The sequence below is a fragment of the Mizuhopecten yessoensis genome, unplaced genomic scaffold, assembly GCF_002113885.1.
Source record: "Mizuhopecten yessoensis strain PY_sf001 unplaced genomic scaffold, ASM211388v2 scaffold11161, whole genome shotgun sequence".
NCBI classification, from domain to species: domain Eukaryota; kingdom Metazoa; phylum Mollusca; class Bivalvia; order Pectinida; family Pectinidae; genus Mizuhopecten; species Mizuhopecten yessoensis.
The window spans coordinates 718,492-746,104 of record NW_018408910.1 but is presented as its reverse complement, the minus strand read 5'-3'; the positions used below and the strand labels follow the sequence as shown (position 1 = coordinate 746,104).

At 36.3% G+C, this 27,613-nt stretch overlaps 1 protein-coding gene across 5 annotated transcripts in view; it reads right to left on the bottom strand.

The window, feature by feature from the left end:
• Nucleotides 1–1,188: 1,188 nt before the first annotated feature.
• The window catches only part of LOC110467108 (cholecystokinin receptor type A-like), a 56,022-nt gene continuing 29,597 nt past the window's right edge, over nt 1,189–27,613 (bottom strand). For all 5 annotated transcript variants that reach the window (XM_021524026.1, XM_021524027.1, XM_021524030.1 and 2 more), the window contains one exon: nt 1,189–2,435. In XM_021524026.1, coding sequence (XP_021379701.1) covers nt 1,277–2,407 — 1,131 coding nt within the window. In that variant the 5' untranslated portion in view covers nt 2,408–2,435 and the 3' untranslated portion in view covers nt 1,189–1,276. The remainder of the gene's footprint in view (nt 2,436–27,613) is intronic.

Here is a 27,613-nt window from a genome sequence, read left to right as displayed (position 1 = left end):
TTTGTTCTAGGAATCAAATCAAAGCTCTCAAATATCCACCATGATCTCCAGCAATTGAAAGACATTCAATTTGTTATCCAGTACTAATATTTGAAAAGAAAAACAATTCATCACTTATAACCCTCTGCTGTCATTTGCAATTCTCAAACGTAGAACTTGTTGCTATTTGCCTAGTATGCAAAAGTCGGAACATTTTTTAAACAGAATTTAGGAATAAGAATCTTTAGATAAAAACACATATATTCTTTGAAAAATGTAATTAAGTTACAGATAATACAAAAAAGCAATCAACAATAGTTTTTTTTATAAGTTGGCATGATCACAATAACTAGGAGAGGTAACAGATAGAGGTCCTGAATATAACAATAGGGACAGATAGAGGTCCTGACTATAACAATAGGGACAGATAGAGGTCCTAACTATAACAATAGGCACAGATAGAGGTCCTGAATATACAATAGGGACAGATAGAGGTCCTGACTATAACAATAGGGACAGATAGAGGTCCTGACTATAACAATAGGCACAGTTAGAGGTCCTGAATATAACAAAAGGAACAGATAGAGGTCCTGAATATTACAATAGGGACAGATAGAGGTCCTGAATATAACAATAGGGACAGCACATCAGTGTTTAATACAAGGACAATAAAGTACTCTCGCAGAAGTGTTAGGTGAGTGATATCAATATCGCCAAGCTTTCATTTACGATTTTTTTTTAAAAACCCCGAATCTCAGTTGTTTTAAGAAAATGAAGGTTCATTCCGAGCTTACAATGTGGTATATAAGGACATTTTTTTACAAGAAAAACAATCCAGAGGGCAGGGATCGGGATTCATTTGGGAAAATGGTAAAACCCCCACTGTAGTTACAGAAAATGGGAATCTGCACCGTTGAATTTTTCAAGGATTGTTATGTATATTTCTTTTGACAGTACATAAAATGCAAATTTGGAAAACTGTATTTACGTATGAATACCCATTAATAAGGCTATAGAAGTTTAAAAACGTGTCTCGATAATCCGGATAAAAAAGTCGTGAGTAATGAATTATCCGGATAAATGACAAAGACGGATATGAATAAAAGTTGCGGAATATAGAGAAATAACAGGAATGAGGAGAATCAGGGTCCAAACAATCTCTATAAAAAATATCTAAAAAAATGAAATATAACAAGGTTATAATTACGTATCAGTAATTTATTTACAAATCAATTTCTATTATTTAAAAAATAGGTTCTCGATACATTACTGCCATGTTCAAGAGAAGTCCCACGTTCTATCTGCTAGAACACAAAAGCGATCGAAGATCAGCCCGAAATGACATGTTCATAAAGGCATAAATAACTGGATTAGCTACATTATACAGGAAGTACATGTAGAAAACTATTGGACTGTATGGTATCCAGCCATAAGCCATAAGCCATGCCGGAAGGAACGCCAGCAGAAACACAACAGTAACGATGAACAGCATAGCCGCCGTTCGAATATTTGCATAGAAGTTTTTATCTTTCATCTGTCCAGTGTGTTTTTTCTTCAAACATTTGTCTGAAGATTCGGAGTTGTCGATATTATTTCCATTTAACGCCGTCATTTGTGTTTCTGCCATGGAAATTTCAGCTGCCGCCGGAAACAGACTTGACCGTTTCCGTTTCGCCTTTAGAGCTCGCCGAAGGTGTATCGCTCGGTATATGAGTCCATATAGCACAAACACAATCAGAAATGATAACAAGTAAAAACCAGCGTATATTTTCTGATACACCCATATGAAGTATGTCCCAAATATGTCGTTGAACGGACCACACACACCCTCTAAATCTTCTCCGTCCACGTCTGTATCATTGGGCGTGATGCTGGCCTCGCCACAGAGGTCAGCAGATGTAAAAGATGTGTTGTAAGACTGGTCATTAGATGGCGCTGTATGTAAACACGTAGTGTTCGATCCTTTTGTAGCATCTGACAGTGGAGAGCGAAAAATAGAATACATCAAGGACGTCAGAATGCCGAAAACACACGCCAGTGCCGCCATTAGAAACACAATAGCTTTGGCACGAGGAATGTTGATGGCGTGCAGGAATGGATGACAGATACAGAAATATCTGTCAAAGGCTATAGCGACCATTATAAAGGCAGAAAACGGCACATTACACGTCAGAAGGAACATGTAGATCTTACAGAAGAAGTCAATCTCAAGTCGATGGTCTAATCCAATTGCCACGATATTGTACGGTACCAAAACGAGGCACGTGAGAAAATCTGTCCCTGCAAGCGTCAGGATGAATATGTTTGATGTAGTCCGGTCACGCTTCCTTGTGTAAATGTATAGTACCAGAAAGTTTCCGATGGTGCCGACAATACTGAACACCCCTAGAATCACCATAATGATGCAATGTTCTGTGTCCACCATCATGACAGCCGTACATCGAAGTCACGCAAATCTGAAAAATATAAAAAAAAATAATATATAATTAATATGTGATTTGTACATGTAATTTAGCTGGCGTTATCTGTTCTATGGATATCGCTTGCACTGGCTGTTACGGCACACTGATCAATGAACTGCAATATAATGCCCTTTGTTTTATTGTTTCATTGTTGCCAACTCCCATTTTAAACTTTGAAACCAAGGTTTCTGTGGGCAAATGGTGGCAGTAAATGTAACCATTATAAATGATCTAATCACTATTAATAATCCAACCAATATAAATAATGTTATCTTATTATCTATAATCTTAAAAATATATACAATCTAACCCCTATAAATAATCCTAGCATTACAAATAATATAAATACTATAAATAATCTAATCACTATAAATAATCTAATAATTATAAATAATTTTATAACTGTAATCTAATTATTATAAATAATCTAATCACTAAAAATAATTGAATCACTATAATTAATTTTATTACTATAATCTAATCACTATGATTATCTCCTGTCAGTATATTTTAACCACTGTGAATCTAATAACTATCAATAATCAATCAATATGAATAATCTCATCACTATAACTTTGCTACATTGTGAGATGTTCATATCATTTCAAGTCCTGAAGGAACCAAATACCGTTGTGTCGGAACGTAAAACAATATCTAAAACTATAAAAAAAAAAACACAAGAAAAGACATAACAAACTTGACACTACAGACAACCATTTTGTTAATAAATTGGGTTAATTAATTCTGTTTTGTTCATCGGAAACTCATTAGTCCAGGATTCCTTTTTAAAGGAGAGAAAAATATCAATCAGTGAAACATTTTTCTGAAAAAGGAATTCATTCCATGACTATTAAAGTCCGGAGATCAAATTCTTTAAATAGTATCGAGAGACGGGCTAATCATTGAAAATTTCTGATGGCTAAATTTATTTTAAAGTTTAATCATTGAAACCTTAATACAACGTGATGTCCATATATAACATGAACATCACGGATTTGTATATTCTAATATCGATAATGTCACGCTTTCACGGACTTAATATCCCAGAAATCGGAATTAGTTTGCAGATATTCAAGGTTAGTGACCGGAAATTGTCGACGCCATATTTACCTTTATATATTTTATAGCAATGACGGAATACTAATGAATGTTTGAAACGAAATATTTATCGCTTCATCAGGTCTATACCTCATTCAAGTTTTAATCTTTGGTAGATCGTCAACGGTAAATTAAGGGTTTGTACAGTAAACGAAGTGTTAAGTTAGATGTTATATCTTTAACGGTACCAGCAAGAACGATAATCTCATGTTCTGAAATTAAGCATGATCGGAAAAATTACGTCATACATCATGTATGCTCATTGCTAATTTCAATGTGTCACTATCTTTTTGTCTTGACAACTTTTTTCTTGTGGTTCTAACGAACTAAGTTCTGTGCAATTGGTGCATGGAGGTTTATCATTATGCATCGCTGGTGATTATATCTCGTTTAAAGTCAGGATTTATTTTATATATAAAAATAATAAACACATGTCAGAAATGAAACTACATGTATCCACATGGCCTGCTCATTTTAAATTGTTGTAAAAGGGTTAGGAATGAAGATGGAATTTCCCAATATTTATGAACTTCATCCTCAATACTCCAGCGGTAACGCTCACCTATGTTCTCAAAATTCCATCAATCAGAAATGCTAAAAGTAAATGTTTTTACATAGTCGACGGTTTGAGACGTTATGAGGTAATCACGGTACATAACTGTTAAAGAATACAAACAGTTAGTGATGATGCTTCCTCGGCGTCAGAGCACAAATGTTCTGTTGAAATTAGCGTGTACAGGATTTCGAACTAGAGAAGTGCAAGTAAGCTGTTGTATTTTCAAGCCACTTTCTGAAGGCGTAGATACAGGATTTCGTGAGGTTAGCTGTTAGTGGCAGACCAAGAGTTCGTGTCATATACAGTACCTACTTCTCAAACGAAATCTTAGTTTAGGTAGCTTAATATTTCCATCAGCATTCTGTCACTCCATCCAGAAGATTTTTTCTGCCATCGGGAAATTTGAATGAAACCGGACGTTGATCCCAATGGGTCGTTTTTATTTTTAATACCAGACATCAAAACATGTCACTTTTATTACTGATCTTCTTTACCTCAAAAAAGAGAATATTAAAATCAAACGGAAATGGTCGGCTGTTCTTAGCCCGCCTTACAGAGCCAATATACCCACAAATATCTCACATAATCCATTATAAACATACGATTAATTTGCATGATTGTTGCATGTATAAGTTTAGTTTAGTTTTTTTAAACGTTTTATTAACAGCTAAAGTCAATTAAGGACGTGCCTCCATGTATGCTGAGTATGTGTGCGCGAGAAAGGATATGATGATGTTTTTACCGCCTTGCGATAGCGAGGATCTGGTGCCGACTTTAGAGTTCGACCATACTAAAATACAATTCTATAGGCATCCAGCACAATATTCCACCCGGTCACATTATACTGACAACGGATTAACATGTTCTTGCGATAACCCTAAATGCTGAGCGTTAAGCAAGGAATAACATCAACCTTTTCAAAGGTCTTTGGTATGTCCCGGCCGGGTACTGAAGCCATTGGCTACTCCACTCGGACAAACGCTCAACAATAAAGGAAAAGCAGACCAATTAAGGCTTCTTCTTTCTCTTTAGCAGAAGACGTAAAGGAAAGACCCCGATTTCGAAGAGGGGCCACATTAGTCGCCTTTTACGACATGAAGTTGGAAAATGAGGGCCTATTCTTTTCCCCGAATCAGCAAGGAATCAATTTGCAGAGAACTGTGGAGACAGATGCAAATGATTGAATATATAGAAGAACCATTATAATAGGATCCTCTTTTACAGGATATCCACATTTTCTGAGGCTTTGGACTGATAGTACTGTATCTTGCAAGAGTGTGGTCTGTGGACAGGGAATTTCAACCCGCTGGGGATTTAGATTTCCCTGTCCACGGCCCATACCCATGTTTTATTCTTATTCTCCCATCCTCGAAAAAAACCCGACAGTGTCATTTATCCGTGACCTCAATTTACTTGTATTAAATGACGCGCAGGTATACAATCATATTAATTCTATAGGGATGATGAATCCTAACATATAATCAAAAATCCATTAAAATCACAGCTTAAACAATATTTCTACATTTATGTACGCCAAGACACAGAAGCATACGAGTACATGTGTAGTGATAATGCAATCAAAACAGTGGCGATGTCATCAAAGGTCAGAGGTCAAGTATGAAAAGTTACGTCGTGACGTCATAGCGCGTGTACGCTGTCTTATCTTTTCTCTGGTCAATTCCTGTCTTTCCTGGGCAAGTATGCGAGAAAATGTTATCCAAACCACGGGCCTAGATTCCTAATATCGTTTTTGTGTTTTCGGCGGGGGAGTAGTTTGTGTTTTTCTATCAACGATTCTGTTTCCACTAAACACTCATAAAAAATAGGAAATGTTGTTATTGGAGATAAAGGAGGGATTGATGACGCTAAATGTTACTCCTGCTCAGAGACAACTTTGTATTTTGTTAGCCTCGTACTGTACCCTTTTACACAAATTTATACTCAAATACAGAAGCACAGTCTATTTCAAATGTTTTAGGTTGTATTTAAGAAACAGAATCAATCCCTGATGTGGGTATAGACAAGTCATTCAAACCCCCGGGATATATATTGAGAAGGGACCGGAGGCTTGTCGAGGATATTTCATCTCTTGTGCTTAAATGACCTTACTGATACCCCACTTCAGGAACAGATTATATTAGTCCAACGTGGCGTAAATTATGCCAGGTCTTAATCCTGAACACACTGTCTTTAGCTAACATCTTTCTAGATGTCTCACTCGTTAAGTCAAGAAAAATGATTTAATCGTTGGCTGACAACAACTGTGCGTTCGTGTGTTATCCTACACATGTTTGACAGTGTACTGCCTTATAGTTAAGCATTTAAAAACAGATTCAAATGCGCTTTAACGTCCCTCAACGTCCTTAGCTGTTAAATGAACGTTAAACAAAATCAAACCAATCATAGGCATTATGAATGCCCACTGCATTACGGGAAAATAAAACAGGAATTGTTAACGTGGTTCATTTTCTTTTGATTCCAATTTGTATTTGCAATTTTACGTCTTTCTGTATTATAACAAAATAACAATGACATGAAGAAAAAAACCCAACAAAAAATCATTAAAATGTTCGACTACTGGAACAGCTCAAAGCATGTGAATTTTCCTGTGACTGAAATATTCAAATATAGTCCTTGGACACAACAACCCTGCAACGTTTTTATCAGTTTGTACAAGCTTTATGTCATATTATGTATTATAATATTCAGAAAAAAATAATATTTTAATCATAACAAGATTATTTATCATTACAGTTATTGCCTCCGCTTGTTGAGGACGTCACACCGCGGATGCATGTCCGTTTATTACTGTTCACGCGCTACGACGTTGTGCGGTTTGCCGGCGGTGTTCAGTAAACTATTTGTCTCTCGACATAGATCTACGGATATTTGATTAACTTACATGTATAACACGTCCAAATTGTTGTTGGAGAGTTGTTATATGATCTCACGAGGAACAGCAGATTCTTATATACAATGTTTGACCTATATTATGTTGAAATAATTCGATTAAAATTGAGCACAAGTAAAAGGTTAAAAATAAAATTTAATATTTTAGTATTTTCACTAGAAGTCACAGGTTTCAATGGGGTTATGCTTCAGTGCCCCATTGAAATCAACATAATCCAGTGCCTTCACTGAAATTAATGTCACCCTGGTAAAATACCAGCCGCTTCCTACTGTCTCCGCTAGGGAGGATTTCTCTTTAGCTCATTCGGTAGAGCATAGGACTAGTAAGCCAGAGGTTCCAGGTTCGACTCTTAACGGAGGCATCGAACAAATAATGTCCTCTATTACATTAAAATGGTTCAGTACCTTCTCTAGAAATTTACATATTTCAGTGGGTAAAAATTGCTCCCGGTCCCTTAATTAGTTAAATTCCCTCATTTTTTCATTAACAAGAGACTGGAAGGTTCAACATTATGCAAAACATTTATCCAAGCCCCGTCCCAAAAGGGAAACATAACATTTATAAGAGTCCACACAAATAGGAGCGTATTGTTGTTCAGAAGCTACCGTACCGCAGTCCTTATTGACTTATCCTGTAAGTAGTTATGTAACATTTCTTTTTTCCAGAATCTGTCCTTTTAGAGTCAACAGTTGTCGCTTTACTTGACAAGAGCTCTACTGGTCCTCGTACATCAGTCCCAGTATTTTTTGAGCTAATGTCAAACAGCTCCTTACTCCGTTAAGTATTTAACACTATGGCGTCACAATGTTACATGTTTTTCATAACTAACTGCTTCGTTTTGAAAACATTAAGTATGTAATGTACTAGATTGTTAATTACAATTTTCCAAATCTATCACTTTTTCAATAAGGAGCGCGGAAAGTGCTTAGCATCCCTGGAGGGTCTGTAACCAGGGCGATCAAATGAGAAGTTGGTTATGATGTTGTTCGAGTCCTTATGTTGATCAACAGCCTTTAGTCATCTGTCGAGCCTGAAGGTATCGTTCGAACGGAATAACATGTCAGACATCGATTATATCACCTGTCGTTTAATCAGGCAAAGCTTGAATGTTGTGAACCATATGGTCTCTTGTATAAACTAGGTCAGTTTCTGTCAATACGATCTCAAACGCAGAAGAGTACTCCAGGTTGGCACAAATTAACTCCCTTCGAAACTGGAGAGTTCCAATCTCGTTGACGTAAACATCCTCCTACACTAAAATATATAGCGATAGCAGAAATCAACAATTCTTTTTCTTACAAAGAACGGTTTATTTATTTCTCCTTTAATGCTTCATCGATTACATCCCCTCCTTATCACTCGGCGTCAGATGGTATAAGGATAATGTTACTGACTGAGGTATACGAAAAGGATTGCCAACAACTATGGTCGAAAAGTTCGATTACAAAATCTGAAAGAAACGGAGCGGATGTTACTTAAAGTGACAATTCAATTGCTTGCATTTCTGGATATTCCAATTAGCTTATAATAATCTTCTGATCATTACTTTGATCTTTGATATATAAAACAAATAAAATGCATTACATAAGTTGAACGCTTATGCAGACGACTGTACAGTATTTTGTTTATACCTCGAACAGTTGATAATTGCAATTTAACAAGGATAGTAAGAAATAAATAGCAATGTCGGACAAAGTTTTTTTTATGCAAATAAACCTTGTTACAGTCAATCTCACGGTTATAAAACGCAAGTTACCGGAAGTGTTACACATGTGACCTTCATCCATTTTGATATCTATCCATTTACTCATACGCGCTGTATTGAAACTTTGAACTGACATTAGTAGTTCAGCTAATAATCCTTATGACTTTACTTGCGTTCGAGTCGTAGATGTGGGACGATGTCAAATGCTTTCGTTAAGTCTAAGTAAGCTGTTTGGTTTGGTCCTCTCTGATCGATAAACTCTGTAATATTATCAATGACTCTCAACAATTGTTAAGTAGTTGTTGACCATCCTTTAACAAATCCATTTGATGTTTACTTAACAGATTTTCCCGATGGTCCATTATACAATGTACTTGTCCTTCAAACAGTTTCTATAAATTAACAAAGTTCGGTAGTAAAATTTGCTGGCCTTTGATTTCCTTTTGCTGTTTTGTCAATTTCTTTATATATTGCTGTTTACTGTCCCACCCTCCAGCTGACAGAAAATTCTCCTCTTTCCATTGAACAGTTGAAGATATCCACGGTTTTTTTCAGAATGTTATCTGTTCTTGGTGATACTGTGGACTTTCAAGCCTTTGAAGTATTCAGTATTACTATCTCTGATATTTGAATATTATATTTAGACTCTTTCGTCTAAGATCTTTCAGAAATGGAACACAAACATGTGGTTCGATCGTGAATATAGTCTAGAAGACAGAACAATTGATTATGCGTTAGTCTTATCTTGATCCTTTTAAACGATAACTGTTTCTCTTGGTTCTTTTTTTGCAAACTGAGAACCGAGATTCCTGATTTCGATTTCCTTTTTTCTCTTGCAAAACACCAAAACTTTTTGGGGTTTGTGTTACAACTTTTTGGTCTAATTTTTCATTTTTTTACGCATTGTATTACTAAAGTATACACTTTGTATATATCTCTGATATACTCAATACATTCCTCTGTTCTCAATCTTTCTCTAGTTCAAAAAGCTGCCACCTCCTTGATTCCGTTTGATTTAAACATATTTGTATTTGCATCTTATATACAAAAGGGCCAAGCCCCTTTCCCAATAACATAATGAAATATATATATATATACAAGATGGCAATTTTTAAATGAGTTAATATTTTCATTAATTAATTGCTTTTCTAATGTTTATCACTTCCCGTGCCTCTGTTGCCTTCTCCTTGTACAATCCTTGCTTCCGTACTGTCGCCACTACTATCCGGTTCCCTAGAAGGTTCTGTATCCTCTTCGTTGTTTGAATGCTTTTTGGATACAAGTCGATCAATGGCGGATTTAATCATCCTATGAAATATTTCAATTTGATTTTGAGTCTGATGCGTGGCTTAATGCTTCCTCCAAATCGATCGACGGCCGTCTTCTTACTTGTTCGTAAGCTCCGTTTGTAGTTTTACTTGATTGTTTTGTAAAATCTATGTGTTTCTGTACAACGTAATGAGTTCCGTGATCGCTCTCTCCCATCCCGGTTGATACTGCACGATCACTTATCATAGTCTGTTCGTTTGTACATATCAGATACATACCATCGAGTTCGTTGTATGCTGCTCTTGTTCTTATTAGATTCTTGATGTGTTGAAGTAGAAATGCATCTTTGTTCGACTCGACAAATTTATGTTTTTTCATTGCTTTACTAGAGTATATTCATTGACTCCAATCTATTTGTTTAAGATTCCTATTATTTAAAAGTTCGATGTTTGTTCCCCATATCTTTGTTACACAAGTACACTACTACACGTTTTTCCTACACTGTTTGGATGAGTGTAAAGGCTCCCGATTCATATTTATTTTATGCAGATAATTAATCCATGACTGTTATAAGATTTATTTTTCGCTAATTCCTATTTTCCGTGGCTATTAGCTTTTGATGCCGTGTACATAGCAATTCCTTTAAGTCCATTTTGTTTTTATTTCTCCAGGACAACAGCTGTTAACGTTCAATAAAGTAGATATGAATATCACCCTTTTACGCCTGCATTTAAGACTCTTTTGAAAAAGCGTCTTGTACACACAATCCTATATATCTATATGGATATGGCGATAAATGTATTTTCAAAATGATGATGGATTTTGGTCAAACTTTATGCAAAGGTCAAGTATGAGTATACTTCGGACAGTGTTGTGTTTCAGGGTTCCAAGGTCTAGGCCAAGGTCACTGTTGCTATATATAGAAAATCATCAACTGATTCAATTTAAACACTTAGCAACTTCATTCAATATGTTATGGAGATGGTAATAACATACAGAAAAAAAATACGAATGTTAAAATCAACTTATCAACTTTGATTGTAGTACCTTGTGTGTGTGCATGTTTCAGGGTATCAAGATCAAAGTGGTTATAACTTTTTATAGAACACTGAAACTAATTTCACATGGTAGCGGGGGCATTTATGTCTTACAGACATTTTCTAGTTTCTTTTATAATATCTTGCCCCAGTTTTATCATGTTTTACCCCAGTTTTATCATATCTTGCCCCAGTTTTATCATATCTTGCCCCAGTTTTATCATGTTTTACCCCAGTTTTATCATGTTTTACCCCAGTTTTATCATGTTTTCCCCCAGTTTTATCATATCTTGCCCCAGTTTAACATGTTTTACTCAAGTTTTATCATGTTTTACCCCAGTTTTATCATGTTTTACCCCCAGTTTTATCATGTTTTACCCCAGTTTTATCATGTTTTACCTCAGTTTTATCATGGTTTACCCCAGTTTTATTATGTTTTACCCCAGTTTTATCATGTTTTACCCCAGTTTTATAATATCTTGCCCCAGTTTAATTATGTTTTACCCCAGTTTTATCATGTTTTACCCCAGTTTTATCATATCTTGCCCCAGTTTTATTATGTTTTACCCCAGTTTTATCATGTTTTACCCCAGTTTTATCATATCTTGCCCCAGTTTTATCATGTTTTCCCTCAGTTTTATCATATCTTGCCCCAGTTTTATTATGTTTTACCCCAGTTTTATCATGTTTTACTCCAGTTTTATCATGTTTTACCCCAGTTTTATCATGTTTTACCCCAGTTTTATCATGTTTTGCCCCAGTTTTATCATGTTTTACCCCAGTTTTATTATGTTTTACCCCAGTTTTATCATGTTTTACTCAAGTTTTATCATGTTTTACCCCAGTTTTATCATGTTTTGCCCCAGTTTTATCATATCTTGCCCCAGTTTTATCGACTTTGAGTTGGAATTATGATTTTGTTGACATTTGATTCAAATTAATCATGCATGACATTTTCAGAAGTAAAAGCTTCACAATGGAAACTTATCTGAACTGGCACAAGTTAAAGATAGTTACTGTTATTGACATCTTACAAACTAGTTCCGGTGAGTTAAAATGGAATACACGCCTGTAAGTATATGCCAATAATGAAGCAAAATTGGTGTATAAATGTTTAAATTTCGCACATGTTTCACATATTTGCATATGTAGTCTCAAGCACAGTGCACGTGCCCGCATGGTGATTGAGGTACCTCCTTCGAAGGTAATCGATTAGTTGTTATCTGCCACGTAAACAACCAGTACGACGTAGGAATCTGTTTTTCCATATTTATGGCTATAACACTGATTATATTGGTGATTAAATCCCCAAGGCCACAAGACATCGAACATATTTTAAGACTTCAGTCCATACAAATGTCGATATTGTAACGCCTACTCATAGAAATTTGCCTAAATTTGGTGAACTTGTCAAATTTACTTTGAAACGTGAGGAATATCAAATGTAATATGTTAGTTAAATAAACATGAGACACTTTGAGACACTTTGGAATTTGGATTAAGGTCAATTACTTTTCCACAATCTCGGTACATGGCTTCGTTTTCAGTGGACATTTTATGAACTTTATATGAAATGAACTTGAAACGCTGTTGTTTTATCTTTTACAACGATGCAGTAATAATTTAAGAGTAAAAGCTGGGACTCGTTATTTCAAAATTTATTAGATTTAAGCGCACAAGTTCGCTAGATGTAGATAACATTATACAGTAAGTTAGCATACATACGACCTTCTTATCGGTTGTAGTTCATTTCCAAAAACATTGTGGGAAGACGCCGTGGGAATAATTGGGATTGATTTCCCTCCGGAGCTGGTAACCTGTCCAGGGAGCTGTAAATACGGATCAGAGTACTGTTCGGAAATCCAATTAAAAACACGTTGTTACCTTAGAACAAATCAACAAACGTGTCCTCAATTACATACGTGGATCCCATTTGCACGTGTTGGTGGAGCCCATTACGATTGTAATTGACGAGCTGTTGCACGTGCATCAAGATGCATCAGCAAAATGTGTTAAGTGCATTATTTTAAAAACACCACTAAAAACTGTGAAATCAGATGGTTTTGTAGAGCCCAAATTTCGTGGTTTCCCGAAAAACACCATTTCGTGGGTAAAAGAATTTGTGGATAACGAGTACCTAATAAAACTGAGAATTGCTTTGTGTCAAACATATAATTGCGTCGAGGGCCTATGAATTCGCCGATGAAGATTCAAAACGAATTCAAAGAATTCTAAAACCCACGGAATTTAGTTATTTTACAGTATGTGCAACTGATACATGATCTTTTCGCCGTTTCCTGGCAATACGTAAACAACCGAGGTCAATACATCCTAAATCCTATCAGCATATGGTTATTTACATATCTTTCCCGGAGGCCCTCCATATCAGCCCGAGGGACTTGATGCCCGATGACTGATACAGGCTGGTAATATCATTCCGTTGTACCTCATTTCTTCAGAATAAATCTATATTACGAGACACATCATAGAGAGTACCGTGAGAGATACATGTATCACCTTGTGATTACCATACAAAACATGTTCTTACATGTATAAGACCAAAAAGCGTAACTAGTGTTTCCGCTATCATTCTAAGAAAAAAATAGGGTAAGTCCAGAAGGTAGGCCTTTATTTTATGGAAAATATTTAATTATGCTTATATAGAGCAGGAGTTTAACAGTGCATATCGCTAAATGCCAAAATTGTGTTAGGGTAGGCACAGCAATCATGGATAAATAGGGCTAGCGGAAACCAAACACGTTTGTATTTGGCCTGATCAATCCTAATAAAATTAGACACGTCCTGCTAAGTCCCATCCCGTGCTGTAACGGGTATATTTAACCAAGTATTTAGTTTAAAGTTTTAAGAAGGTTTCTTTGATAAAGTGTATGACCAAGTTAATCATTCTATTAGCTTTATTGCAGATGTCAATCATAGCATTAGCGCTGTTGCTGTTTTTTAAGATAACACTTTTAACCCTCTTAATTAAATTACGCTCAAAGTTTTATCTTTTGCGAAAATAGGAAATTAAAAATGGTTCCAGACATAACCCCTGTAATGAAATCCTTTGATGTCCGGAATTGGAATATAAGCAGATGTTTTTTTTTCTTTTCATATACTATTCATCACCGTGTAAATTACATATCTGTGATCTTTCGTCTGTGTGTATACCGTTAGTTCGGTACTTTGTATGATGATGACCTTGGGTTTGATATCGATGTAAATTGCTGCATTACTTTTTTTTTTTTTTTTTTACATATAACATCTATTGAGCCTCTGACGAGATAAACAGTTTCAATTAACGACATTAATTTTAATACACTACGTTGATTGTGCCCCGAGACAGAAAAAAGCCTGGGATATTGTTTCCTACAGCTGGTGTAGGATGTCAATATCTGACAAGATAAGACGTAACACTTTGTGATCAAAAGGACTATCATAAGCCTCACGTTGAATCAACGAGCGGGGCGAGAAAAACAATTGCTTCTGTGATTCAATATGGATAACAATAATGGTATGGGCATATCCTCTATCTACCTGGTATATATATAGTACCCAGAAGGCCGGGTCATGGCATTTGCGGAATATCACCGATTATGTAACACCAACGCTAATGTTACAAGTATAGATTGGTAAATAATAGGAGTTGTGATGGGTTATGCAAATATTCCGCGAACGAAACAAAACCCGTGTGACGCCATTAACAGCAGCTGATGCGAGTTTCAGGCTGTTACTTTAACTGAACCGAGCAAACGTTAATATGTTTTAAAAATGAAATTTGTGTTCGCTGATATGACTAATATATTAAGTAGTTCCGAACTCTTCAAAGAAAATCAATCCTGTAAATACACAGGGTTGTCTATTTTGGTCAGGTTATGAGTTGGTACATATAGCTCCAGTTGAACACGTGTAAATTGTTCAACTAGCCATCTATGATAAAATTACTCGTACACAAGTGGAGATATCACCTCAAAACTCTACCAAAATACAAAGCTAAACCTTAAATAATATGAATAAGACATCAAGGAACTGAACGAGGAGTAAACTGATATTTCTACGTGATGTCTATAGAAAAATTAGTGGACTCTTCAAGGTCGTTGATGTTCAGAGGGACTTACAATATTTGTAGTGTTAGGGTCCAGCAGCGGCGCCACCAACCTAGTGGTAGTGATACAACCCATATATCAAAATTTAGTACACCATACTGTAGTATTATAACAAGAACTATTGTAATAACAGTGTGCGTACTAAAAACTTTATAATCAAATAAACTGGGAGGTTCAGATCTGGTTGCATCGTATTTCAAAAAAGAACTGCGTTGATTCAAATGATAAAACTTTCAATCGGTACAAAAAATTCTACCGAAGAAAACTTTGACCGTATATTACATTACTAGTACAGAAGATAACCAAATTCCTGATAACTCTATTTATTTACGACCTTGTATCTGTAAAGTTCACGACACCTAGCTTGTTAAATGTTAGCGGTTCCATCTCTCTCGATGTGTGTGATGTTTTGGTTTTCTGCCCGATCAAAACGGAGATAGGCGATGTTTATTGGAAAAGTGAAATAATCATCTGGAGATCTAATAACTGTGAAATTCTGTAATTTCTTTTCAGTTAAACCTGTTTGTTAAAGGGCGTCAAATCTTTTCCGATTTCTGTGACTCAAAATTATTCTTGCGCATAAATCAGTGACGGAAAGGTGGCCCAACTCGCTATAAATCTTACAAACATCATAGCATTAAATTGTACTTGTCTAACCCAAATATCGTATTTTACGAGTCTGACTCCGCGACGATTTCAAATTTAACAACTGTAGCTAGTGTGTCAGCACAGGTCTTTAACTCATCTCAAGCAGCCTTTAATCACAAATGTCGGGATTGGTTGTAAACACACGGCGCCAGAACCGACTGACATAGATTTTCTATGCGATGTCGGAAATGTATATAAGTACATTCTTTACTAGGTCAATATGCAGTATTACCATCTGTTGTTTATCAATTCCAACACAAACGCACACAGACTGATAAGATAAAGGACGTAAACAAAAACAGAATAATATATCACTAGCTTTCGCAGCATTTCCTTGTTAAGTGGACAAGGGTTGTTCTGTATTCGATAAGTAAAGCATGAAACGAATGTCTCTGTCGTCAAGAAAGAAACCATCCCGCTGACAAAAGCCATCCTCGATACTCTAGGGTTTACGCTCATTTACGCTATCTGCAGTCCTGGAATATGTCATGACAAAATTGAAGGCACTTTATTAGCTTTTTGACATCCTCGATACTCCAGGAGTTACGCTAGTCCAGGGGTGAAGAGAGCGGAAGTGAACGTACCTTCTGGGTATTGAGGAGGACTACGGCTTAATTGCTTGTTAAGACAACTTTCTGATAATAAGTAACAGGTTTGTGTACATGTTTATTCTGTTGGAATATGTACTGTAAGTAAGGCGAGCAAATTATGGAGAGAAATAATAACGAAGGCTGGTGTTGTTTGGTTAACTATATGTACGCATAAAGGTTTTTAACAAAGTCGAATTTCAAATTTGATTATATTCAAAGAATCATATTTAAAATGTGACCTAGAAATGGGGCGTGGGTTAGAATTTGCGAAGGCGTAGGGCTGTCATGTAGTAGGCGGATGCGCGATTTTTAGTCCAATAGAAAGTATTTCTGTCCACGTGTTAGAAAGCGGAAATATTTTTTCTACAGTATAAGGGCGTAGGCACAGCAATCATGGATAAATAGGGCTAGCGGAAACACAACACGTTTGTATTTGGCCTGATCAATCCTAATAAAATTAGACACGTCCTGCTAAGTCCCATCCCGTGCTGTAATGGGTATATTTAACTAAGTATTTAGTTTAAAATTTTAAGAAGGTTTCTTTGATAAAGTGTATGACCCAGTTAATCATTCTATTAGCTTTATTGCAGATGTCAATCATAGTATTAGCGCTGTTGCTGTTTTTTAAGATAAGACTTTTAACCCTCTTAATTAAATTACGCTCTCAGTTTTATCTTTTGCGAAAATAGGAAATTAAAAATGGTTCCAGACATAACCCCTGTAATGAAATCCTTTGATGTCCGGAATTGGAATATAAGAAGATGTTTTTTTTTCTTTTCAAATAATATTCATCACCGTGTAAATTACATATCTGTGATCTTTCGTCTGTGTGCATACCGTTAGTTCGGTACTTTGTATGATTATGACCTTGGGTTTGATATCGATGTAAAATGCTGCATTACTTCTTTTTTCTTTACATATAACATCTATTGAGCCTCTGGCGAGATAAACAGTTTCAATTAACGACATTAATGTTAAGACACTACCTTGATTGTGCCCCGAGACAGAAAAAAGCCTGGGATATTGTTTCCTACAGCTGGTGAAGGATGTCAATATCTGACAAGATAAGACGTAACACTTTGTGATCAAAAGGACTATCATAAGCCTCACGTGGAATCAACGAGCGGGGCGAGAAAAACAATTGCTTCTGTGATTCAATATGGATAAAAATGATGGTATGGGCATATCCTCTATCTACCTGGTATATATATAGTACCCAGAAGGCCGGGTTATGGCATTTGCGGAATATCACCGATTATGTAACACCAACGCTAATGTTACAAGTATAGATTGGTAAATAATAGGAGTTGTGATGGGTTATGCAAATACTCCGCGAACGAAACAAAACCCGTGTGACGCCATTAACAGCAGCTGATGCGAGTTTCAGGCTGTTACTTTAATTGAACCGAGCAAACGTTATATGTTTTAAAAATGAAATTTGTGTTCGCTGATATGACTAATATATTAAGTAGTTCCGAACTCTTCAAAGAAAAACAATCCTGTAAATACACAGGGTTGTCTATTTTGGTCAGGTTATGAGTTGGTACATATAACTCCAGTTGAACACGTGTAAATTGTTCAACTAGCCATCTATGATAAAATTACTCTTACACAAGTGGAGATATCACCTCAAAACTCTACCAAAATACAAAGCTAAACCTTAAATAATATGAATAAGACATCAAGGAACTGAACGAGGAGTAAACTGATATTTCTACGTGATGTCTATAGAAAAATTAGTGGACTCTTCAAGGTCGTTGATGTTCAGAGGGACTTACAATATTTGTAGTGTTAGGGTCCAGCAGCGGCGCCACCAACCTAGTGGTAGTGATACAACCCATATATCAAAATTTAGTACACCATACTGTAGTATTATAACAGGAACTATTGTAATAACAGTGTGCGTACTAAAAACTTTATAATCAAATAAACTGGGAGGTTCATATCCGGTTGCATCGTATTTCAAAAAAGAACTGCGTTGATTCAAATGATAAAACTTTCAATCGGTACAAAAAATTCTACCGAAGAAATCTTTGACCGTATATTACATTACTAGTACAGAAGAAAATCTAATTTCCTGATAACTCTATTTATTTACGACCTTGTATCTGTAAAGTTCACGACACCTAGCTTGTTAAATGTTAGCGGTTCCATCTCTCTCGATGTGTGTGATGTTTTGGCTTTCTGCCCGATCAAAACGGAGATAGGCGATGTTTATTGGAAAAGTGAAATAATCATCTGGAGATCTAATAACTGTGAAATTCTGTATTTTTTTTTCAGTTAAACCCGTTTGTTAAAGGGCGTCAAATCTTTTCCGATTTCTGTGACTCAAAATTATTCTTGCGCATAAATCAGTGACGGAAAGGTGGCCCAACTCGCTATAAATCTTACAAACATCATAGCATTAAATTGTACTTGTCTAACCCAAATATCGTATTTTACGAGTCTGACTCCGCGACGAATTCAAATTTAACAACTGTAGCTAGTGTGTCTTCACAGGTCTTTAACTCATCTCAAGCAGCCTTTAATCACAAATGTCGGGACTGGTTGTAAACACACAGCGCCAGAACGGGCTGACATAGATTTTCTATGCGATGTCGGAAATGTATATAAGTACATTCTTTACTAGGTCAATATGCAGTATTACCATCTGTTGTTTATCAATTCCAACACAAACGCACACAGACTGATAAGATAAAGGACGTAAACAAAAACAGAATAATATATCACTAGCTTTCGCAGCATTTCCTTGTTAAGTGGACAAGGATTGTTCTGTATTCGATAAGTAAAACATGAAACGAATATCTCTGTCGTCAAGAAAGAAACCATCCCGCTGACAAAAGCCATCCTCGATACTCTAGGGTTTACGCTCATTTACGCTATCTGCAGTCCTGGAATATGTCATGACAAAATTGAAGGCACTTTGTTAGCTTTTTGACATCCTCGATACTCCAGGAGTTATGCTAGTCCAGGGGTGAAGAGAGCGTAAGTGAACGTGACTTCTGGGTATTGAGGAGGACTACGGCTTAATTGCTTGTTAAGACAACTTGCTAATAATAAGTAACAGGTTTGTGTACATGTATATTCTGTTGGAATATGTACTGTAAGTAAGGCGAGCAAATTATGGAGAGAAAAAATAACGAAGGCTGGTGTTTGGTTAACTATATGTACGCATAAAGGTGTTTAACAAAGTCGATTTTTAAATTTGATTATACGCATCTACCACATCAAATACAAAGAATCATATTTAAAATGTGACCTAGAAATTGGGCGGGGGTTAGAATTTGCGAAGGCGTAGCGCTGTCATGGAGTAGGCGGATGCGCGATTTTTAGTCCAATAGAAAGTATCGTTACATTGTCCACGTGTTAGAAAGCGGAAATCTTTTTTCTACAGTATAAGGGTGTCTTGTTATACGAAATCCTTGTTGGGGTAAAGCTAATATGTATAAAAAGCTGCTAAAATGTAATGACTTAGGTAAGCTGTTTAAGTAGTATTTATAAAAGTATTATTTAAATATTTGAATTTACGCGTAAATATACACCTAAAAAATATATATGAAAATTTCCATGATTACTTATGTCCGGAATAGGCGGGACGCTCCATTTACTTTTTTATGGCGGAGATTTTCAAAACATCCTTTATAGTTATCAATCCTATTTATCGAAATAATAAATGCACTTGTTTGTAAGGTTGTTTCGGGTACAGGGAACTAGGAATTTTTTACGGCTGTATTAAGACCCCTAAAACTGGCAAAATAAGGTGTTCAGCATAGTTTAAACTGTTAAGAGGTTTACATACATTTTCGGTCATTGGAGTGGCACATTACCGAATGTTGATCTCGAACCCCCTTAAACGTGTAAAATAACTCTGAACACCTTTGCTTAGGTCCTATAGCTGTATATCTGTAACAAATTGTCAGGTCCCTATGGGCGTAGGCGTGTGTAAAGCAAGCAAAGATCTTTACATATTTCATTATTTTCATTTATTGATAATTTGAAATGTTCCCTTCTTTCCCTGGTCCAAATTGATCAACATATAGATTGTGTAATATAAAAAAGATGTTTGAGATAGTCAATAATAATTCCCTGACAAACAAGCAAGATTTCCGATGGAAACTGATTTTCCTCAGTTATACACCATTAACTTCGAAAAAAAAGGGTCGAACAGATACATAACTTCGGAGGTCCTATCTTTTAGGAATATCTTCGGCGAGTGAACAGATCGAAAATGTGTGGCAGGAGAGCTACGGGTGTGGGAAGATATGTCGCTACACTTCGAAGATCTGTTAATACTAAATCAATGACATCATCACTCATCCAACCGCAGTTCCGAAGATAATATCCTGCTTTAATTTTCATCAGGTTCATTTTCGATCAGTCGTTATCGTGTGTTTGGAATCTTGAAAGCCTACAGGTGAGTGATTGTTAAAATTGATTAATGCTTTAACGTTTTCAAAGACAATATCAAGCGCTTTTCTCTGATTACGCTCCCTATCAGTAGCTATCTTGTAACGAAAATACCCCAGGAAAACCTGGATGCTCGGATAAATTTTACCGTTTTTAGCGGCAAAATAAATTACTCCTTTTAATCTGGTAGCCTCGGGTTACATTATAGTTCGCTTGAAGTAATGCAAGAAAGGAATCATAACATCGTCAACACACAAAGGCGAAATTCTAACACTACGCCAATGCTGAAAGACAACAGCAGGCACTGTTGGGATATCAAAACAAAAGGAAAGACAACATAAAAAACAAGTTCATTTAACAAGCTGGGAAAAAGGCTTCAATAGCTAAATAAATCGTTAAAAGTCTAAGATATAAAAAAAACCATCAATCACAATAACAAATAATAAACCCTATGATAATTTTCACCCCTGCAGGTCGAGGTTTGAGAAATAATACACCTGCGGTTTCCCAATGCATGTATCGTAAGAGGCGACTCATGGGGGAATCCCCTGCAGAATTGGAGGTTTGATTTGGTGCCCTCTATTTGGGGACACGGAAGCAACCAGAATAAATCTGCTGCACCCATTGCAATATTTGGGATCTCTATTTTTCTCCTCTCTTCATGTAACTACCTGTTTATTTCCTAGTGCCTTACCCGGCAACACCTCATTTTTGGCTTAAGTAATAAACGTTCGCCCGAGTGAGGAAGGCCATGGGTTCTGTTCCCAGGCCGGGACATACCGCAGTCCTTAAAATGGTAGTTGTTATTCCCTGCTAAACGTTCGGCATTAAGGGTAATGGCAACAACTGGTTCACCCGTTGTCAGTGTAATGTGACCTGGCGGAATGCTGTGATTGGTGCCTTCGGTATTGCATTTCAGTGAGATATTACTATAAAGCGGCATCAGATCCGCGCTATCACAAGGAGGCAAATACACTAACATACCCTGCTTCCGGCATACATATACACATGCACGCTTACACAGCACACGTGGTGGCACGTCCTCAAATTACTTTAGCTGTTAATCGGACGTTAAACAAAATAAACCAAACCAAACCTATGATATTTTAAACATGACCTCGGGATCATAATTATATTATCCAGTAAAATTGTATGACGTACTTAACATCCATATATACTGTTATGAAGATGTTTATGGTAGATTTGGCGACAGTAGAACATATTTAGAAGAGAAGGGACAATGTCTGCAGGAAAACCTCATTTGGAAATAGTTTTAAGACGTTGATAGTTTCTTTGCTATAATGTTTAAAAACTTAAAGTTCGAATTCGTTTGAAAATAAATATAGGAGTAACGTAATACCCAACGAAAGAATTAAAGAAGCATTTCAAATGAGCACGCGCAGTCTTCGTGATAATGTGCCTGGGTTAGTGTTACGGTCCTTATCTTTGAGAAGCGTTCGACAAACTTGGATGGAGATAGGGAGAACACTTAGTAGTTGTAGACAGCGAAGTTAATCACAAGAAGTGCCTCAACACATTTTGATGTTTAAGCCACAGAAATTCTACACATCATTAGCGTGGAAATGCTTACTGTGATTGCATCAAGGCAATATGCAGCAGAGAAAATGGCTGCATAAACATTTTGCATGCATAGTGTATGCAGAAATGTACATATTTCCTAGAGATGACCGAAAAACACTCACATTTCCCCACCCACTAGATCGCTATAGCTGATTTGGAATGCTTTGATCACTCCATCTTCTGTTTTCATCGGAATCTTTCAATCATTCGCAAATTCACCAATTCCTAGGTATTACAGGAATCAAATAGAAAACTTATTTTTTAAAGGGTTTCTAAATACTATAGATAATTCCATCACATTTTGGAATATTATTTTCCAAAATATCAAGTTAAGTTGAAAGGCGATTATCAAATACGAAAAGGTCCAATGCATTAAAATGGATTATTGTCTTAAATATAAACGCGATTTAAAGCCCAAGGTTGAATCTTAGTTGACAGCAGCGAGATTGTAAAGCGTGATTTCTTATTATAGAATAATCTCTACTGTACATATGATGTAAGAGACAATATTGCCATCACTGGTATTTGTCGGGTTGATTAAATACAAAAACAGCAGAGGACTGCGGTAGTAGGGCGGACTTCTCTGCACACCATGTAGATATAATTCAATGTTCTGTGTTGATGTGATCTAACTGGTGTTCGGTTATCTCTAAACACTGGTTTGGTTTGTTTGTGTTTTACGTCCTAATAGCAGCTATGGTCATTTAAGGACGTGCTTGTTTTAGTGGTGGAGGAAAGTCGGGTTACCCGGAGAAAAACCGCCGACCTGCGTCCAGTACCCGGCGACTGCTTACTTAGCCTCGCACCCCCGACCTAGTGGCGGAGGGCTAGTGGTAGCAATATATCTAAGTAACAGCGACTATTAGAGTAAATTTATGAGGATTAAAATAGCAAAAGATACAGAAAATGAGAACATGTCGACTAAGTAAATATCAGAATAACAAGAGAGCAAGCATGTGATATACGAGAACGTGCTATAGCGAGGAAGCGAGAGAGCAAGCACGTGAGATTACGACTACACAGGAGTGAGAATGCGAGAACAAGCCACTTTGAAGGAGCGAGAGAGCAAGCACGTAAGTTCAAAAAAGGATTGAGAATACCAAAACACGCGATGTCGCGAAAGTGAGGGAAGAAGCACACAGGAACGCGACGGCAATTACAAGCAAGGGAACGAAAGCAGAAGACCACGCGGAAGAGAAGATAAGTCTGGCTAATTGACCGGCGTATCTTTGTTTTATTATCTCTTTACTTACTTTTCATTTCAACAGACCCGGGGGTCGAATTAAAAGAATGATAATTACAATAATGTATGCTAAAATACCTCATATAATCATATACATGTGAGATAGAATATAGATAACAGTGTAACACACAGTGCAAATAAATAAATATAAGTTGATACATTAAATATGATTTTTTCTTGCAGTGTTTTTAAAAAAAGATGCGAAATTGTCCTAAATTTATCTTACTGTTAGAATAATAAAACTTGTAGAGGGAAAGAGGAACGTGAAGAATTCTGTACCCAAAACCATCAATCATTTCAAAACCATTAGAACAGGCCGATAACCAATGAAAACATCAATTACCGAAACAAAAACACATTTCTTAATACTTGGATGTGGTTTCTAAGAAGTACGGATTATTTTTCTAGATATCGTAATAAGAATTGGAATTAAAAATTTGATTTTAAGCAGAAACAAATTCAATTTATTTCTGGATAATTTAGATTTAGTGACCAAAATTCGCTAGGTTTATATACAATGACCTCGGCATCAGCGATATTGTAAACTAAGGAAACCCAAGCCTGATAGATCCCTGTCTCACTGCCAAAAACTGTAAAAAAAGGTATTGATAACTGTTTTCCGGGGATTGCTGAAACGAGAAACAAACCTTGCCAGACTTTTATGAGAAATGATAACGATAGAATAAATGAAACATAATCAACAAAAGTGTTCTCAGTTAAAAAAAAACCACACACTACGGGGCTACATTTGGATTCGAACCCTGTGCATCAGAGTGCTAAACTATCTCTCTAACTGATTGAGCTAACTGGGCGACGGAAGTGCACCACCTCAACTGTTCTACTGTTATACCAAACGGAAGTTAAGGGGAGGTTACTTTAGGAAAAAACACACAAGGAACAGGGATCCTTAAGGATTAGATAACAAAACATCAAACCGAAAGGTCTGTTTTTCTCTTTTAAGAAATGATTTTTTAAAGCCATATTCATGCGGGAAAAAACCCAGTACTTAGCTACAATATCTGGCAGTGGGACGAGGGTCCTTAACGCATTGGTTAATTGCATTGAGGACCAACGTGTTTGCGCCAGGAGTAGATTTCTTTAGTAAACTACGATGCTTACATCAAGTGTGATACCGGTGTCATTGCTTTTACTGAAGACAACTTAACGTTTATATCATATGAGGTACAATTCTCTGTTGCTCTGCAATATGCTAGTCTTCTGCCTTTTTGATTTCGTTAAAGTCGTTATATAAGGAGCGTGCCGTTTGATCGAGAATATTAATTGTTGCCTTGAAAACACGTATTAGAATCAAACCTTCTACAAAGAAGAAATTCGCATTGTTTGGCAGTTTTTGATCAGATACAAAAATATTTTGGTCAGTATAAGCAAAAAGAGTGTTTTCTTGTTCCCAGCCTTCTATGTTATGTTTGTCTGACCGATGTAGTACATGAAACAAAGCTCCTATTTGAATGTCTAGACTGTCACTTGTTAAATAGACTCGTATCATTGGCGTGAATAATTAGGCAACCAGAACTGTGGTGTTACTGACTAGATCTCGCTGTTCAGAAATCTAAGAGTTGCTTCAGAAAAATGTTAGTTAAGAGTTCTGACGCCATTGCAGACAATAACAAAAGTAATTAACCCCGACCAGCTGCACAAATGAGTATGGATAACTGTTAATACGTCTTGTTGTTGTAGACCGGCGTCCAAACTCTACGAAAATTTGTTGATATGGACATGTTGGTACTAACAGCACGCACATGTATAGGAATGCTGTTATCCTGCTGGTTTAGCGCTAATTATTCCCGTGCCAACACTGATTCTATGTAACAAGAAGTAACCGGTACGACTTGACAACAAGGATATATGACCGTGCTTTACATATCAAATGGTCTTACAGCATCTTTCACTGCTGATAATGAAACTTAATTGCTAAAAAAGCCAATAGCTAGATCACTATGACGTCACGACAGGTTCGTGCTTTCCTTCAACACCCCTGACCCCTGCACACATACTGGGAATAAACTTCACAACACAGCAAACTGGTATATACCTTGGTCACAACAGAACACACCGGTATTGACCTTGATCAGAACACAACACACAGGTATAGACCGTTGTAACAACACAACACACAGGTACAGCTATTGGTCACAACAGAACACACAGGTATTGACCTTGATCAGAACACAACACACAGGTACAGATTCTGTAACAACAGAACACACAGGTATTGACTTTGGTCACAAATAATCACACAGGTATGCACCTTGGTCACAACAAAACACACAGGTATCGACCTTGGTCACAACAAAACACACAGGTATTGACCTTGGTTATAACAGAACACACATGTATTTTCTTGGTCACAACAAAACACACAGGTATCGACCTTGTCAAAACAAAACAAGGTTCGACCCTGGCCACAACACAACACAACACAACACACAGGTATCGACATTAGTCACAACGAAACACACGGGGATATAAGAATATATCAAAATATATGTGAAAAAGTATTTGAAATAAAGAAAAGATGACTCCTATGTTAGTTTTTAAATGTAGCAACAAATTAGTGTTTTTAATAATTTTAATAATACTTGAGAAAGAAACAAAAATAAACCAGCCATAAGATCAACACAAAGTCAGACACTGGAACTCGTTTAAAACATTACACAATTTTAATACAAACAGATGCCATATGCGGGAGCATAATCGGAAATTTATGACATATTTGAGATATTTACGAAACTTAAAACTAGTCATAAACCACAGACAGAATTCCACTCAAAGTATTCAGGCATCACCTTGGAATATGCCCGTCTGGCGCTCCCGACATGCTCAAAGAGTAGTTTGGCCTCGAAAGTGATAAAGCTGAGAATGACAAACGTGTAATGAATTCATGAAGGAGAAACTACAGAAAAAGAAACGTTATGAAGAGGAATCGACCGACATTTCTCAGTATCTCGTCATCAACATAAATGTATGCTTTCCAGATATACTCTATTGAATTATGGCCACTATTTCGTTGTCTGGTCAATATTGTCTTGCTAAAAAGGGCCATACATTTGATATACTCAGACTTATTGAATAGGTCATGCAAAGATATACTGGTAGTTGTACAGATACCGTCGTCGGAAAGAGGGTCAGATAGATTTATTGTAACACAATAATATCTCCAGAAGATGCAGAGGACGTTTCACCAACCAACTGCATTAAGGATCCCTGTACCACTGCCAAACACTGTTACTTAGTATTGGAATATGTTTCAGGCATGACTAGAGTTTTTAGAAATTATTCATAAAAACACCCAAACCTTGCCGGACTTTATGAAAAAAAAATACAGATGAAATAAGCACAATATAATTAAAAACAGTGTACCGAGTCTAAAAATAACCAGCAGGACAAGACCGAGATTCGAACCCCTGACCTTTATGATGATATACCATAACTCTAACCGAGTGAGCAACCTATTGTAGTTCAACTGTGTTACGTTATATCAAAAGAGTCGTAAACATCCGAGGAAAATGTATACCTTATGTAGATAGTTATCTTCATATAAAAGAGTAAATTATAATATATATTCCTTTGAAAATACACCGAGAACCAAAATTATGTTGTATGTTTAGCAGAGCAATTAGGAAAGAATGTCTTATACATGTAACTTGTTTAAATGATACGCAGTGCATCAGCCTTTGTTGTTTAACGTTTAAACTATCCTATAAGAATAGTTATGGCACATGTCTTAAAACAAGAGACTGCATTTGTAAACAGAATAATGTTACAGGGGCGTTTCTAGGATATTTGAAAGAGAGGGCGTAGAATCAAATCTTTTGGCGAGCGGAGCGAGGCGAACAATTTTTTGACTTTTTTTTTTGCTAAAAAAACATGAAATAATTGTGTAACGGTTCCTGAGGTGGAGCATGAATATTTTATAATTAAAGTGTCAGGGTGTTTATGTGTTTAATTAATGAATATCATAAATTGCCATATTCTATACAATATTAGCAGAATAGGGGGG